A 17,170-nucleotide genomic window follows, 5' to 3' on the forward strand; every position below is an offset into this window, starting at 1 on the left:
AAAAATTATTTATTAGAGTATTAGTGCCAGTACAAGTCTTGAGCATAAAGATTTCTTAACAGCTCCACAGCATTGTAAAAATAGATGAAGGATTTTTAAATGTGTGCAATTTTGTAACTGTTGGACTACTGTAGTAGAAACAAGGCTCTTCCCAACATCGTATGACTGAACTATATGCTCTGCAAGATGTGTATTGGTGTCTTCCAAACCTGCCTGAAAATACCTTCCAAACTTGACAGTAACTGTCCAGTCAGATCTGAAACCTCTCTAGTCTGCAATGCTATGCAGAATATAAATACAATATCATGCAATTACATATTGAAATCTCTCTACTATTGAAATCTGTAATTTCCTGTGCTGTCATTCATTACTGTCTTTGACTACTGATAAGCTTCCATGCTCATCTCAAAAACTGTTTAATGGCAATCACAGATTGCTACTTCTGGAGGCTTCCCCCATCTTTAATTTTTAAAAAAATTCAGTTAAGAGTTCTTAAAACTCTTAGGGAAGATACAGTAAAACAATTAAACAAAAGGTGCAGAAGCTCAGGATACAACACAGACATAAGAGGGAAAATTCATCTTTCATATTTCTGCATCTGTGGCATCTGGCAGCTAACAAGACAAGCTGCTAGATTATGTACAAAAAACTCCAGAAGTCTTTCTCTTCAACCCTGTCTTATTTACTCTTTCTCACATGCATTTAAAAAAAAAAAAAGGAGAAATGGAACAGCAATATGGAGGGAAAAATGGAAAGAAAAAAAAAAAACATGGTGCATGAAATTAAGAGGATGCAGGGAAAACAAAGATGAGTATTGGATGAGTGACAAACATCAGTGGTATGGCAAAAACTGCAGTCAAACTCTGAATTTGGAACTCCACACCAAGTCCCATATGCAGAAAAAGTCCTGTAATAAGGAGTATGGGGGCATAGGAAAGGCAGGGAGGAGATTTATCCATCTCACTAGCCATCTTATTTTCATAACATCAGTGACACTGATGAGAACTGTTTAATGTTTGGGTGGTTTCTGTATTTGTGTTTCTTATATCAAAATACATCATCCTTTGATGTGTATGCACATATCATAAGCTTTCTGAGCAAGATTACACTTATCCTTCTACTTCGGAATCTCCTCACTGTTCTCAGCCAAACCAACTCTTCCCTGCAGTATCTTCCTGTATTTTCTCTCCTAAAAACACTGAAAGCCATGCTTTCGAATGGTGAAAAAGAATAACTTAACCAGAGCTGGTTAAAAATGGGAAGGGATAATAATTTCCTTGCCATGTTCAATCCTATCTCTCAACTACCAACCTTACAGAAATGCAGAGGGTTGCATTAGATAACTGGGCTTAAAAAGACATATAACATAAAACTCCCTTCAGTTATTCTTCACAGAGCTCTGCTGGCACATCCTTGGCTATGGTTTTATGTCCTCTTGGGCAACACCCAAGCCAACTGTTATTAGGGCTGATATTAAGCATTTCAGAGCTTACAAAACTGTCGTTCATTTTTCTTTCTTTTGCATACCTGTGTTAACATCTTCACTATTACACAAATGACTCCACCGGTAAGACCTGATTTCTCAAACACTTTCTGGACATAAGACAGCTGCTGCATTTTGTGATATTTTGTCACAGCCTCAAATAAAGAAAACTGATTACTAACCTCCTTATGAGGGTCCTTATGCGCTTCTAATGTCTTCATTATTGTGAGCTCTGCGTAATTCTTAAACCTTGCTGGTTGATTTCTTAGGATTTCTCTTAGAACTTTCAATGCCAAAGCTCTAATTGCATGCTAGAGATTAAATATGAAAACAAATGAGTTATGTAACATTGAATAGACAAAAGTTTAAGTATTTATTCAACAGTTTATAAAGTTTTGATAATAGTAAAACATCAGTGCTTTTCTATGCATATATACAATATGAAACTAATATGGAAATAAATAGAGCTAAAGAAAGTCTTCAATTGTTTGCTCTTCTCAAAATAATACAGGTGGTGCATCATAAACATGCTGCTAACTGGAACTATCTATGCTAAGCTGCTTACAATTTTAGCATCACACAGTCACACAAATACATTATCCTTGAAAACAGTCATTTTATTATTATCAAATCAAAAGCAATTATTAGTGCCAAAAAAACCTGAAGGATACTTGAGAAGATGGCCTTTTCACCATTAAGAGATTCAAGAGTTCACATGATCCTGCATTTCCATAACTTCTTGCTTTTCAAGACTAGCTGGAATTTGTACTTTTCCTACAACACACACAACTTTCAAAGACACTGAAAGCAAACCATGTGCTCTGTTAGCATTTTTAACTAGATTAATTTCACTTTACCTCTTTGTCTCCAAGTGTTTCAAGCAGCAAAAGCAGTATTGTTTTGAAGTGCTCATCCCAAACACCAAAAGACTCTTCTTGAGTTAACTTCATGAGCTCATACAGGGCAGCCTTTCTTTCCTCAACTCTCTCGTTATGGTTTGACAGCTCTTTTAGTAACTCTGCAACTAGATCAGAATGATCCATGGGAGGCTCTAACAAAAAAGGAATTATACAAACAGAATTTTGAAACTTGGAAGTATATATTACTGCCTGATGCAGAACTGAAAACTACCTTCTAGGATAGCTAACTGCTTTCTTTTTTTGTTTGTTTGTTTTCCTCCAAGTCTGTTTGCCAGAATTCAGTTTAATTACTTCATTTTCAAAGCAGCCAATATTCCTGACCAAGCTTACGATCACCATAAAACAACAATAATGCAGCAAAAAACAAAAGCATCCACAAAATTGAAGAGAATCCAGCAACCTGTGAGCTGGCTTACTGCTAGAGTTTCTTACTCCTGTAATACACAAAGTGGCAAGTTCCCTGTATCCTTTTAAATCTGATCTATACACAAAGGGCTGCTTTTCCCATATGACCCTTCCATTGAAGAAGAAAAATTTACATTTTCACCTTCAGTATTACTGTACTGTTCAGACTTTTGTAAGCCACGACTCCACAGCAATGGCTAGGCTTTTAACACAAACAGGAAAACAAAATGCTTGATGTAAAATAGTGGAAATACAAACAAACCAAGGCTTATCAACAAATCACAGAGATTCCAGGGAATGCCTACTATCCCACTGACAGTCACTACAAGATAGCACTGGATTTCAGTTTTGATTACAGACAATTCCATGACGGAGAAAAGTATCAGTAACAATTCTTATTTGGAAACACTGCACTACAGACATGGAAATCTGCAATGTCAAAAATAAAAGCCTTGATTCTGGTCTAATTTAAATGGAACATCAAGATACTGCCTTTACTCCATCATCAAGACTCTTTTAGCCTTCAAGAAAGAAAAGCAGATAGCTTCTACCTTTGCACTGAGACTTTGGAATAAATTACTATTATTATTATTATTATTTTAGTTCCCCTGGACAGAGGCTGAAAGTCTTCTTTCAGGGAGTAAAGAACAGCATTAAAAACCAAGTTTTCCTAGAACTGCACCTTTGCCCAAATTACTGCACTTTATTAACAGATGAAATACATTTTTCAGAATAAATGAAATGAAATGAAAATAAATTAGGTCATATACTGAGAGATTACAGTTCTTAAAACCATAAGGACAAGATGCAGGGCGTGTTCTTCACAGTTTGTATTTTCCATTCCTGTATATGATTTAGCTGTGGTGTTTAATTCCCAAACATTCTCCAGATAAGAAAGGAGAAGTGTAAAAATCTACTTGCAACTTTTTTTCCCCCTGAAAACAACAGAAATGAGTAGGAGCAAATGCAAGTGCTTCCTCTGAATGAATTAAAGTATGTAGCAGATACATATAAAATATTATATATACACAAATATTTGATAAAGAACAGCTCTTCTCAAACCATCAAATAGTATCATTTTGACAAGATACGCAGTGCTGGCATTCAGAAGGAAAGCATGGCATGTTCTGAATACAATAAAGATTTGCCTGCTGCCTGAAACGTGCCCAAGCAAGTCGACAAGGCAGGGACAAAGCCTGGATGAAATACTTGTAAAATGACTGGATTCTAAATTGCTTTCTATTAATCTCGGAGGATACCAGTGATGTCCCTGCTCAGGCCTGTGCACGGCCTGGTTCTGTTTGATGCTTTTATTAATGTTTTTCATAGAATATGGAGACCGCTTTTAAAATCTACAAATTATTTCATTTTAAAAACAATGAAAGAGAGAAGAGAGAATTAACTTGATAAATAAGGAATCGTCTGAAAGAAAAATGATGAAAATTAAGTTAAAGGCAAGACAAAGAAGTGAATTCTTAAGTCCATAAAGTACTAGTTAAAAAAGCAGACATTTGCAAAGCACAATCTATGGAAGAGATGAAGGAAAGGAGCTTCTTTGCAAAGGAACACTGAGTTCCAAACAGAGGCTGTGTACTGCTTCTAAGGAAAAGTGACTTAAAAATCCAAGCTAACTTTGCCAAGAGGAAGAAAAATGCAAGATTTTCAGCAGATACTAGCAGTTAGTAGCAAATAAACACAAGATAAGTTGAAAAATATAGATTTTACACACATATGAGATGAGACTATCACAGTGATGCTCAGAACCAAACCTTGAAAAAAAAAAACCAAAACCAAACCAAAAACACCCCAACTGATATATTTACCTACCTACCTACCTATCTATCTATCTATTTTGCATCAAACTATATTTTGGTATACACTCATATCCAAAAAAGACAAGATATGTCTCTTCTGAATAACTGCTACTATACACCAATAGATCCAAAAAGTAGATAGGTAAAGAAAATGAATAAAAAGATTGCTGAATAAAATAATTAATCTGACAACACATTTTGCTGGAAGAACAGAATGCACGTGATGTTGTGTAAGAAATTTCCCAGGAAAAAGCCTACAAAACAACAATCCAAATTCCTGCAAATAGAAGAGCTAAAAGATTCACTTTCTAGGTAAAAGCATTTTTTCCCCTTGCAAAAGCCTGTTTAGTCAATATAAAATACCAACGTCATGTTTCACATACAAATATTTTACTAATAAAATACTTTTGCCTAATTCCTGAACTGGTTTAATCCAGTTCTACTTGTTTTTCTTTAAATCCCAACCATAGAGTAGTGTGGTAAATAAAGTTGTATCGGCAATCCTGCTACTGAAACAATACCAGAAGAATACAATACAATTCAATAATTACCTCATTTCCCAGCCACCCTCAATTTATATAAATATCAAACAATCCAACAGTGTCAGTCAGAAGGATTACTGGTAAATAAAATAGTTTAAAATATATTATGTAAAACCTCTTAAGGAAATGGCACTGGTGATGCATATAGTGCTAATAGTTAACTCAGAAACTGAACTAAAAGGTGAAAAATGCCACAATTTCCCTTCTAGAACAGAATGCAATCTGAAGCTTACCATCAGGAAATTGCTCTGCATCATCATCAAACATGGCTTCCTTCAAAGCAGATTTATTAAATGAACTATCAGAATAATTGTATGGGTTATAATCTCGTGAGCGTGGTGAAGAGTGAGGAGGCATTGTGTTGAGTAATGATGTTTTGTTATCGAGGGCTGTTCGGCCTGTCTCACTCACACCACCTCCTGCTCGTAGGTCTGCTATTCCAGAAGCACTGCCAATCTGCAGGAAAAGAAATACCACAGATTTACATATAACACACACTTTTCAAATAACTACTTTACACACTCACGTACGTAGCAAAAACTTCTAAAGACTGGAAAGCTTCCTAAGCGTTCCTGAAAATACATTAAGCTGGCCTTCAGGTAAGACTTTGCTACAGCACTCTGAACTTAAAGAAAGAAAAAAAAAAGATGTTTGGACAATTCATGTTTAAGCATACAGACTTTGGGTAAGTTCAACAGATCTGAAAGTCGAAGTTCCACAGAAACAGAAGTTTAAAACAGCGCATTCACCACTGAAAAACCTCTGGGTTTTGTATGGAATTAAACTTCTCGAAAAAAAAAAGAGCAGCGTACAAATCTCTCAAAAATTCAACTCCTTGTTCTGTAAGATAATTTTTTTTAAATTACTTATGTTTAAAATAAATAAAAAGCTAATACCACTTAAAATTAGCAATTAAAATGCATTTTGAATGCTGGGAACTGTTACGCTTTGTTTGTTTAAGCTCTAAAGTTAGCATGTATGTCCCACTGCAGAAATTGGTACAGATAAACCTACTTAAAAAGATGTTTTATCTTTCATAGTAAGTCAGATATTGGCTTGATTTGCCACTACCAAGACGTACCACATTTACTTACTGAATCAACATCATCTTTTTTTTCCCGTTTCACAGGTTCATTCATATCTTCTTGACTGCGGAAGCTGAAGTTCTGAATAGCTTCAGTGACTCCACGAAGAGAACTGTAAATATCTTCGGAATTCATATTTTCTGTATCATAATCAAATGCACTGTGGGCCACGGAAAAGGACATACAAATTAAGGTGGATTTATTTTCTGATCCTGTATTTTTAAATAACATTAACATGGAAGTACAGACACCCAGGAAACAGTAATAAAAGTAAGCACTGCGAGTGGCTAGCCAAGAAGGCTGCACTATATAGCAGCATCTGACTCAAGTACAACTTCTGCTGTTTTACTCTTCTAAGAGAATTTTACATCATCCTCCCTCTGTAAGAAAAATTTCCTGAGTAAGGGGAACTGATCAACGTATTGATTGACTGCTAAACGCAAAGTTACAAAATCCACTTCACTGACAACTCTGATGCCATTAAAGAAGGTAAGAACATTTATGAACTATTCTTATCCCTCCCAAATTAATTCTGGCTGGATGACTTAAGCTGTTTTAACATGTGCTGGAGATGAAGGTTTCTCTTCCATCTTCTCCTATGCCACTTGCACTCTGAGGTGCACACGTTAGGGCAGCCCTGGCTCCTGTCAGACCACTCAGAGAGTTGGAACACTTCACTATTATATCATTCTGTAGAAAAAGGGGGATTATTTTTCAGCATTTGCGACTGTGCAAAACTCACTCCATTTGCTCACAGCCCAGTTTACTATTTAGGAGAACATGTTTAATGAAGCCTTCGATGCAGAACTGCAGCAACACTGGCCAACATTACCTTGGTGACAAAGTGTTCTGCGATGTATTGGTTGGGGAAGTGAGAGGACTTGACCAGCTTGCTGGGGAGCGTGGAGTAGGTCTTGTCAAAGGACTTCCCATTGAACCCTGGTAGAGGAGAGATGAAAAGAGATGCTACAGCAAGTCCACAGCTTCCCCTTTACTTGATTATTGTTTTTATTTTCTAGCACCCATAAACATTGAAAGAAATGCTATTTAATTTCTTGGCTTCTCTAACCAATGGCATTAATTTCAAATGTTTAACTCTGAAATAATTAATGTAAGAGATAATAAACACTACTCTTAACAAGTCCATTCAAACTTAGTAAATCACTTACTTGGAAGCAACATACACTGAACAAATATCTTTGCAGGAAAATAAAAAGCATTCCATAAAGGGTGGTACCTGCTAATAAGACTTCATGGGGGATTTGGATGACCTCCACTAATTTTCTCACTCTCACACAAATCTAATGAATTGGACTCATGTCCAAAACACCGGTAAATTCAGAAGTAATAATATGGAAGTGTAGATACCTGACCACTGTTGCCTGTATTTCGGAGATGATTATGAAGAAGCTTTGTGGCTCCATCCTGAAATGTTTTTGGTAAAGCACCCAGCAGCATTGTAAACTCAGGAGTATTAAGTTCAAAAAGGGAAATGAGTACTGACTGTGCAGCCTAGAAAAAAAGCAGATTAAAATCACTAAGTTGAGTTGCCACAAGGACAAGTAGTCACAAAAGGTGATATAAGTATTAAGTTAACTTAAATAAAGATATTAGCAGTTATAAACTACTGCAGTTCATATGTACTGCTAAGATCGAGGTTCAAATATTCATAAATTCAGGCACACAACAGTGAGCTTACACCTTTCAGAATCATCCTATAAGCAATCTTTCAGATAGATTATCCTCAGCCCTCCCTTCCCAGAACTCTGTTTACTAAAAGGGGTGAAGGACGTATCAAAATGGCTTCTACAGGTTTTGGCAAGTTGAGTGAATTTTAAAAAGGAGAAATTGAACACACCAAATAGGAATAAGTTTGTAATTCCTTCTCCTGAATTCCACAAGTGGTAAGACACGATACCAACGGACTAGCTTTCAAGCACCATGATGATGCAGGCCACTCCAAGACTAAATGGCTCCTATTTATTTCCGTGGAAACATCAACTAATACAAAGAGTACAGTAACATTACTTAATAGAACCAATTGTCAGCTACAAAATATTTTTTTTCAACACAGTAGCTATGCATTTTTATCAGCTGTGACTAAGAACCTGCATGCCACAGTCAAAAAAAACCTGCACCACTGGAGATGACCATTTCACAGCTGCTATGACAGCACTGTTGCCAGAAAACTATTGCCCATGTAGTCCTTTTTCATCATCCCAGACACATGGAAATCAGGAGGCACCAAATCCAGAGTATCCTGTTGGTAAAGCAGGACAGTCCAGCCAAGATTGGATATGTGCTCTATGCTCTTCAAACTGGTATGAGGCCTGGTGTTATTGTGTTGCAAGAGAAATGTTGTCTTCTCCTCTGGATGGGCTGTGGAAATTCAAGCCTTCAGCTCAGTGATGCAGCAGCCTAAGTTGATTTGTTCGGGTTCCAGGAAATCCAGAGGGATCACCCCTTTCCTATTTCAAAAGACACTGCACATGTTCTTACTTACTGAGGGCTGTGTCCTGAACTTTCTCTTTGATGGGAAATTCACATGTCACCATGCCAAAGACTGTCATTTTGGCTCTGGATTGTAGTGGTGACATGATGCCTCTTCATCCCCAATGATGTGATCCAGGAAATTTTCACTTTCAGCCTTGTACTGGTTCAACAGGTCACAACAGAATTGTATGCAGTGTTCTTTCTGTTCCCGTGTGAACATCTGTGGAACCTACCTGGCTCAAACACTATGATATTCCAACGTAGCCACCACTTTTTCCAGCACATTGAAGCCAATATTCAGCTCCATAAACAGACCCCTGGTTGTAATCTGCCATTTCACATGGATGAACTGATCAAGATGTTCTTCATTGTGTGGCCATCCAGAACATGATTTGTCTTTCACACTGCTGTCACCACTCCAGAAACGCAGCACCCATTGTCTCACTCTGCTCACATCCACTATTTGGTGTCAAGAAATGTTCAGCAAGTGTCGGTGAATGTCAAAGGAAGCATTTTTTTTCTGCATGGAACAATTTAATTCCACACCTTTGCTTCAGATGTACTTCCATACCAGACTCCATTTGATCAGACTGCCCCTCTGCTGCCATTGGTCACACAGCAACAAAATGCAACAGGGTGTTGGTGGGAAGGTTCAAGCCCTACTGCCATACCACCAGCCTTCTGCCCTCTGACACTGTGGGCCAGGAACAGGAGATATTACCTTTGGCACTACCTTCGTATTGCTATACATTTGAAAGATGAAAACTTATGTACTGGAGTTTGTAGTGTACTGGATTACACCTTCCACACCCCAGTTTTAGCATTTCATATTTAATAGCATCCTCATCCTACAGCATGTTTTCATGCAACGTATTTTATTTATTTACCTCAGCCAAGAGGTAAATAGATACTGACAAAGCACTACAGTATGTTACAGAATGATGGGATACCAGTTGAGTTCCCCTCTGCTAAAGAAATGTTGACTGCATGACTTAGTTTGATGAATATTCACTGGACAGGCTAACAAAACTGTCAACAAATTTATCACATGCAATGAAAAGCTAGTGATTATTAAGTTTTAAACAGTTTCTTTATAGTATGAAACTCTGGCTCTGAGATTAACCAACTTTATCTAGTTTCAATAGAAGTGACACGCCATCAAGGTCTGCCACGCACTGGAGAGAACCAGTGCCTCATGCTAGCCAGAATGACAGGCAGCTTGGTTCAGCACCAAAAATACTTTAAGCAAGTAGTTTAGAAATTCTTTTAGACATTTATTTCCCTCCTTTGCTTCGAGAGCAATGAACTGTAGCACTTTTTAATTAGAAGTGGAAAGCCAAGCTATGAGCGCACATACCAGCACACGTCTTAGTATTAAATTTCATGATGAAAATTCTAGCATGTTAGAATGCCACAAACTGTCTTTGTGATCACTCGTGATCAGCTATTCTCTTGAACTTTTATTCCCTCCTCCCTGAACAGTCTTCAAGTGAACAGCCTGAACGCCCTCTACGACCTGTCTTCGGTGCTCCATTTTTCCCTTATTTCTTTTAGTCAGTCTTTTAACATAAATTGATACAGACAAAACCAAAACAAAAGCTCCAACTGAACAGAGGTTCGGAAAGTACCACTTTCTTTTCTCTGTCTACTTAAGTTGCCAACAATAAAAACAAAACATATATATAACAAAGTAGACAGTCTACAGTCATATCAGAAAAGAAACTGATAACCATCAGGTTTGCCTAGAAGCTCAACCTGAAGTATCAAAATGGAAATCAACTCACAGAATAGTTTCGTTAAGGAGCCATCTATTTTCCTTCTTCCTTATTAATAAAAAGAGAGAGAGAAAGAGAGAGAGAGAAAGAAAGAAAAAAAGAAAAAGGGGAAAAAAGGCATTTTAGAGTATTTGCTTTTTTTTCCCTCCGAGTATAAGCTTGCTCTCTTGAGATTTTCACATCCAGTCACTCAGATCACATTTTAAAAGAAGTAAGAATGACAAGTATGTTTTGTATTGTTCTAACTTAGAAAAACTCTAAGATTTTAATTCTTCTCAGAAGAGTTTTAATTGTAGAGGAACTTAAAATTTTACACTCCAGATTGAAGTCCCTAACTAAACTACATTAATTATGCCCATCTTAACTCTAATATTAAGGAAAAAAAAAAAGATTTTTAATCTACTTGAAATGTTTTTTGTTTTGTTTTGTGTTTTAGAGACAAGCAAAATGGCACAGAATAACAGGTGGTAAAAAAAGTCTTAATTTAAAGAAAGCATATGAAATGTTAATGTTACTATCATCTTTTAAAAAAAGTTTAGAAAGATTAAAATAACCGTGCTAACATTTTCAAGTCTGTCAACAGAATGAAACATTTTAAAGGATCAGAATAACTTTTTTTGACTATTTATTGACAAATTTTTACTTCAAGACTTACTGAAGGCTTTTGGGAGTTAGCAACCCCTAAAAAGTCTGTTATGGAAAGAAAATATAAACTGAGAAAGCTTCATATAATTAAAGTGTTCCAGATGGTAAAACTCAAAGCCAATTCTTTCCATGATTCAGTTACTTATTGACATCAAAATGGTTATTAAAGATATGAACCATCAGATAAGACAGCTCGCCACGTGTCTCAGTACTAAAACTTTACTGATGTAGAAGATAGTGCTGCTTCAGTTGCCTTTCTGTTTTATGGTCTTATGCATGTCACTAGAACGTGGTAACTAGGCGAGACAAGTCCAAAGGATATAACCTGTTACTGCTTTCTCATGCTGAAAGTTACATTAGAAGTGGAAGGTAAAAAAAAGTTATCTGCATTATAAATTTTGCTATGGTGAATTATTATAAATAACCAAGATATCAAGAAGTGGCAAAAGTTACTTTTATTTTCTTCTGCATTATACACTGTGAGATAGCTCTCCATCTTTTTCTATCAGTTCTCTCCCACAAAGCATCCCTCCTGAAGGAAGCTTTGATACTGATTCCAGAAACAAAGTTGCCAAAACTCAAGCTGAACTGAATCTAGCTAAGGAAATCTAAACAAATAAATTGTTTTTATTTCAACTGCAGAAATAAACAGGGAAAAATGAACAGAAGAGTTATTTCTCTGTGTCAAACACGATTCTGCTTTATGAACAATAAAAATATTTAACGTTCAAGAAGTGTTAACATACTGATAAAGGCAGCTAAGACAGGATGGATGTTGACGAGATAAACAACAAATAAATCTATTCCATCTATATTCAAAGAGAATTAAAAAGATATTTGCTATCTAATTTCAAGAATTATTTAGTGTCCTTTTCTGAAGGCTGCATTAGAAAATTTCTCATAGTTATTTTTTATCCTCCTTCTGAATGCCCACAAATATTAATTTGGCTTCACAAGAGTTATGTGGAGAGGGGATTTTTGCACTGGAACTGTAGCATTACAGGAACAGTTCTTTGATACAGTCTCACTTATACACATCAAAGGCTAAATACAAGATTGCTTACCAGTCCTTTGTGTTTCACAAAAACAAACAAACCAAGGCTGAAGTGAGTTCACTCTCACAGTCACCATTCCTATTGTGAACATGCTATTACTATTATAGATGGTTTTGGAAGTAATATGAAACTGTACAGAAAATGTCTACAGAAAATATCTTAATACCAGAGAGTGCTGCTTGAAACAAAAGTTAATCCCCATCCAATGAAATATGATCTCTGTATGTTAACAGATGTGAAATACAACCATAATGTGGAGATTCAAGATTTTAAATTTTACTGAAATGTTCCCAAACATGTACTTTCTGGCAGTTTTACTTTGGCAATTTGGATATTTTAGACACAACTCTTAGTTGTATTTGCTCAGAAGGACAAAAAAGTATATTTTCTCCGTGAAACAATACAATTGTTTTTAAAGAAAAATAAACTTTTTTTCTGTTTAGGCATGAATTATCAATAGCTTTTTTAATCTGCCCAAGACACTTGGAATATAATGTAAGTGCACATTAACAAACATACCTTCCTAACATCTGAGCTTTTAGGTTCTGTGGTCCAGGTGATGATTCGAGACACTGCTAACCTAGTTTCACTTGAATTTACAAAATCCCCTGGATCCATCTGTTGTGCAAGAGTCTCTATGTATTTAAGAATTGCAACTTTTACCTGTAAAGAAAAATAGAGTCAGCTGGATAATAAAAATTGTGCGACAAGAACAAGAGTGCTTACAGAACACAGTGCACATTCTCTAAAATATTTAATTATCCTAAACGTCTTTTCAGCATTGGCATAAAACTTCAAGCAGCAAATTAATTTACAGAGAGGTACATTAATTCAAGAAGGAAGTTCTACAGAAACTGTATTAATAGAAATTTCAGATTTCACTGGTAGTGGCTAAAAGATAACCATCATTTAACAAACAGAAAATGAAAGCACTCAAAACATCTGTGCACATTCAAAACTATTGAGAACTTCTTTCAAATACTATCACAAAAAAAGGACATAATCTGATAAACCAGTAGTCAGGTTAAGTTAGAATATGATGCAGTTAATACTCAGTACCCTTTTATGAAAACCAGTGCTCAGCAGTCGTACTGCTGGGGATAAGCTCTATGAATCTTCTGACTGAAAATTAAAAGGTATGGAATAGAGTATCTACAAAACTTTACCTTGACACATAAACAGTTTTCCTTTGAAGATATTAAGGAGATAGACATGAGTTTACCAGAAGGAGAGAAAAGCTGTTCTAGGCTTTCAACTGCCCAGACATCGTTCTCTGAATTTACTGACTCCCCTTACATAGAATTACAGTTTTAATTGTCCCAACTGCAACCTCTCTTTAGTTTCTTCAAAACTGCATCACTGCCCAGCTGTAGTAGAAGGGGTGCTATGCCTGTAACTCCCTTAGACATTCTCTGCTCAGTTCCTTCTGCCCCAGAGATAACTGTCATTCAACCCATCAAAAAAAGTGGTTAACATTCATTTCTGCAACCTTTCCAACTAGGTATTTCTGGCTCAGTGGAAATAAAAGCTGCTATCAGGAGGGAGAAACAAATGCCCCCCATAAGCAGAAAGAAAGCAAGCTCTAGGCATAGTTTCAATTATATATGACTTGTAGTGTTCTGAACAAAACTATTTAGCAACTTCCATCGGTCATCAAAACTTCCAAGCTGTTGACACACATGATATAACATGACATGCACATCACTGATAGCTGATACACTAATAATGAACACTTCATTTTCACGGCAGCTGTTAAAGTTGGACTTTTTCAAGGTTACACAACAACCAACAGCTAGAGGTTTTCAGCTTAGGCAAATCAATACCAACATACTTGGTATGAAAATACTATTGGCAAGATTCTTTCAGAAAGAGGGAAAACACTCATTATAGGGAAAATCCCCATAATGAGATGCACATATTGCTGATATAAAACACCCTAAATTAAACTCTGGAAGAGCAGCAAATCTACTTATGATGCATTTTAGTCACTACTACAAACAAGTGAGAGTAGAAATAAAAGGTTTAAGATAGTACTCTTTTAACAATCCAGTTTATCTCTACAAGACCTGAAATAAATGATTTTAACTGCAGTGAAAGCAGCTGCAGGAATTCTTAAAATTACTATTTGCTGTTAATCTCAAACCACTGTTTCTGAAGCTGTTTAATACTGCCATGACTTTACTGCATGCTGTAGGCTGAATTTATTGCATCTGGCTGGACTACAAGCACTGAGACAGTGAATATTTTTCCTATATAGAATACAACACAGACAGACACTTAAAGAATAGCACAGTTGTAGTAAGTGAGCCGAAACATAAAGCAAGCTTTAGGTAGCACTATTATTCACAAAAACTGGAGAAATGAAACCAAAGTGTTTCCATAAACATCTTTCACAGGTAAATTTTGGCACAAAAATATTCTGTGCAACTCATCTCCATAGAGATTCAGGAAATGCTGTAAGGATGCTACACAGTCAGTGTCAGAAGGCAAATTGTTCTCCTGTCCTGTGAAACATTTTAGATTTACTGAGTCTCATTTTGTCCACAAAGATAAGTCACAGAAATGTTCCATCTAGCAGGGAAGAGTCAAGAGGAATGCAGAGAATACTCTACTTGAAATAGACAAATGTCCATCTCTTACAGCACTCTCCTAGGATGGAAGAGTCTGAACTCTGCCTTCTCAGGTGAAATGCAATCACAGTGCACAATTTCCAGCTTGCCACATCCCTTGTGTCTGTCCTAACACTTGGGTTACTTTAACACCACCTCTATCTTGCTTTAAGCAAATGACTACAATAACCGTAACGACTGACTTTTAAAGGGCTCTCATCTCCATGAATGTGCTGTGTTTTTGTCTTTTTATTTTTTTAATCCAGAAAATCTAATATGAATTTGGAGGGGGAAAAAAAAAAAAAACTGTAGCAAAAAACTTTTCATTTCAAGACATTAATATTTTCAAAGGAAAGAATAATTCAAAAATTTCTAATGAGCTTTGGCCAAAATGCTTATCAACAGTTCCTCTCTGTATGTGAGCCACCACGTATTCAGCCTGAGAAAAATGAAAGTGACGCTTTGAAGTATTTTCCAGGACAACACTTGTCCATAAGAAAAGATACGTTCTGCACCTGCAAAATAATAAGCTTATTACATTATACCCTGTCTATTACACGTGACTCCTATGCATAAATTTGACCAAAAAAGATACATGCACCTGACATCTGTAAACTGTATTCCAGCAGTTCACCACAGCTACATGTTTCTTTAATGCAAATGAGTAAGACAGGACACAATACAGCACATATTCTACACCAGTAGAATAACATCATCTCTCTGTTTGTTCAGCTTTCCTGATCTACCTCCTGTAGTCACTCTAAAAGCTTGAATTTATTTTCCAAGGCTTAGGTGTGTGTAAATGTTAAGCGATGACAACGACAGTTTAATCAGAAGGATCACGATTGGTAGTACTTCCACATGAAAACAAGAAAAAAGCATCATATGAAGGAAGGAATCCTTCAATGGAAGCAAGTTTCTGATTTTATCAATTCTGAACCAAAACTATCTCTTTTTTCAGAGAAAAAAACAAAAGCTGAAGATCCCAAGAAATAGAGCAGTACCTAAAGATTTTTCAGGTAATCTCAGATATCTGGGTGCACTGAGGATCGAATTTTGGCAAAACATTCAGAGTGGATATTAGACAAATAATTTTGCAATTTGAGTTCAGTAACTTCACTGCTTTGATCTGAAGCTGTAATTATCTAGCAAAAATGGAAAATGGGGGACAGGCACCACTTCTTTCTGAAAAAACTCACCTTCTCTTTAGCAGTTAGATAATTGGGTGTCCCAAAAAGAATAGCTCAATCACCAAATTCACCTTTCTGGTGAGGGAAACCAAGTAAAATAAAACCAAGTCCAATTTGTTCCAAGGATTTATTTAAACAACAAACTGATTTTTACTACCTCATTTGCTGTCTTCAATAAATGACAGCAGTCCCTTTTTAACACAGCTCTACGAAGCAACAGTGGTCAACGTATCAACTGTCCTCAAAAGCTTAAAAATGTAAGTTTTACTGTATTGTAGACAAAAAAGGCATATTCAGGTGACTTTAGGTTCAACACGGCTTGGAAAAAAACATATTCTTGTGCAGTATCAAATGGCGCAATAACAGATCGTGCAGGATAGAGCGGAAAATGCCAGCTATATGCTTGTTATTTCCCCATTTATCTCACTGGTAAATCTTCAGATTTGATGCATTTATCTTAAAATCATTTGTAAATGTAAACGTACTACAGGATTCAGGCTGGTTTCTTTTTTTTTCCAACCCCAAATTTTCAGGTCTACGGGTAGAGATTTTTAATACATAAAAATGTGTGTACAGACACATCTACACACAGCTTTCAGAAAAGTAAGGGTACTATAGAGGGAGCTTGTTTTTAATGCAAAAAGTTAATATTAAAATATCTTAAATGAATTGAAGACCTAACAGGCTAAGCACAGGAAAACTTATACATGAACTAGGAAAACAATATTGGGAAATCACAAACATAAAATTAGAAGACTTGACAGAGTGAGTTTGCATCACCAGCTCGATGTTAGGCGGCCACATTTTTCTTGCTCATTTTTACTGTACTGTGGTTTTATTAGATCTCACTTGCAGCAAACATTTCCATAGTAGTGTAATGTTTAAAGTTGAACATCTGCATGCTTAAAGTTTCTTGCAAAGGTTAGTAGCAGCATACGAATGCATTCAAAAAAAAAGTATTGGAAACACTGTAAGAGTTTTGACATAGGGTTAAGAATAAAGACAATAATTCAGACAAAAACCTTTGAGCTCCAAAAAGAGCGAAGCTGGTCCTGCAGTGCTGGCTTGACTGTCTGAAAGTTTACAAAAACAAAATCCACTAATTGAAAATCTATTTTTTTGTAAAACAGAAGAAAACAAAAATAACAATCCAA

General features: G+C 36.1%; 1 protein-coding gene across 8 annotated transcripts in view; it reads right to left on the bottom strand.

Annotated features, from left to right (window-relative positions):
- Positions 1–17,170, bottom strand: part of CLASP2 (cytoplasmic linker associated protein 2) — a 132,734-nt gene that overhangs the window by 2,834 nt on the left and 112,730 nt on the right. For 5 of the 8 annotated variants that reach the window (XM_085226539.1, XM_085226537.1, XM_085226542.1 and 2 more), the window contains 8 exons: positions 17,039–17,089; positions 12,737–12,880; positions 7,618–7,761; positions 7,082–7,188; positions 6,259–6,409; positions 5,398–5,620; positions 2,341–2,534; positions 1,666–1,794 (listed from right to left, as the gene is read on the bottom strand). In XM_085226539.1, coding sequence (XP_085082665.1) covers positions 1,666–1,794; positions 2,341–2,534; positions 5,398–5,620; positions 6,259–6,409; positions 7,082–7,188; positions 7,618–7,761; positions 12,737–12,880; positions 17,039–17,089 — 1,143 coding nt within the window. The remainder of the gene's footprint in view (positions 1–1,665; positions 1,795–2,340; positions 2,535–5,397; positions 5,621–6,258; positions 6,410–7,081; positions 7,189–7,617; positions 7,762–12,736; positions 12,881–17,038; positions 17,090–17,170) is intronic. The other 3 variants (XM_085226543.1, XM_085226540.1, XM_085226538.1) reach the window with 2 other exon arrangements.

This window comes from Meleagris gallopavo, chromosome 6 (genome assembly GCF_905368555.1).
Source record: "Meleagris gallopavo chromosome 6, MGAL_WU_HG_1.1, whole genome shotgun sequence".
Taxonomy (NCBI): Eukaryota; Metazoa; Chordata; class Aves; order Galliformes; family Phasianidae; genus Meleagris; species Meleagris gallopavo.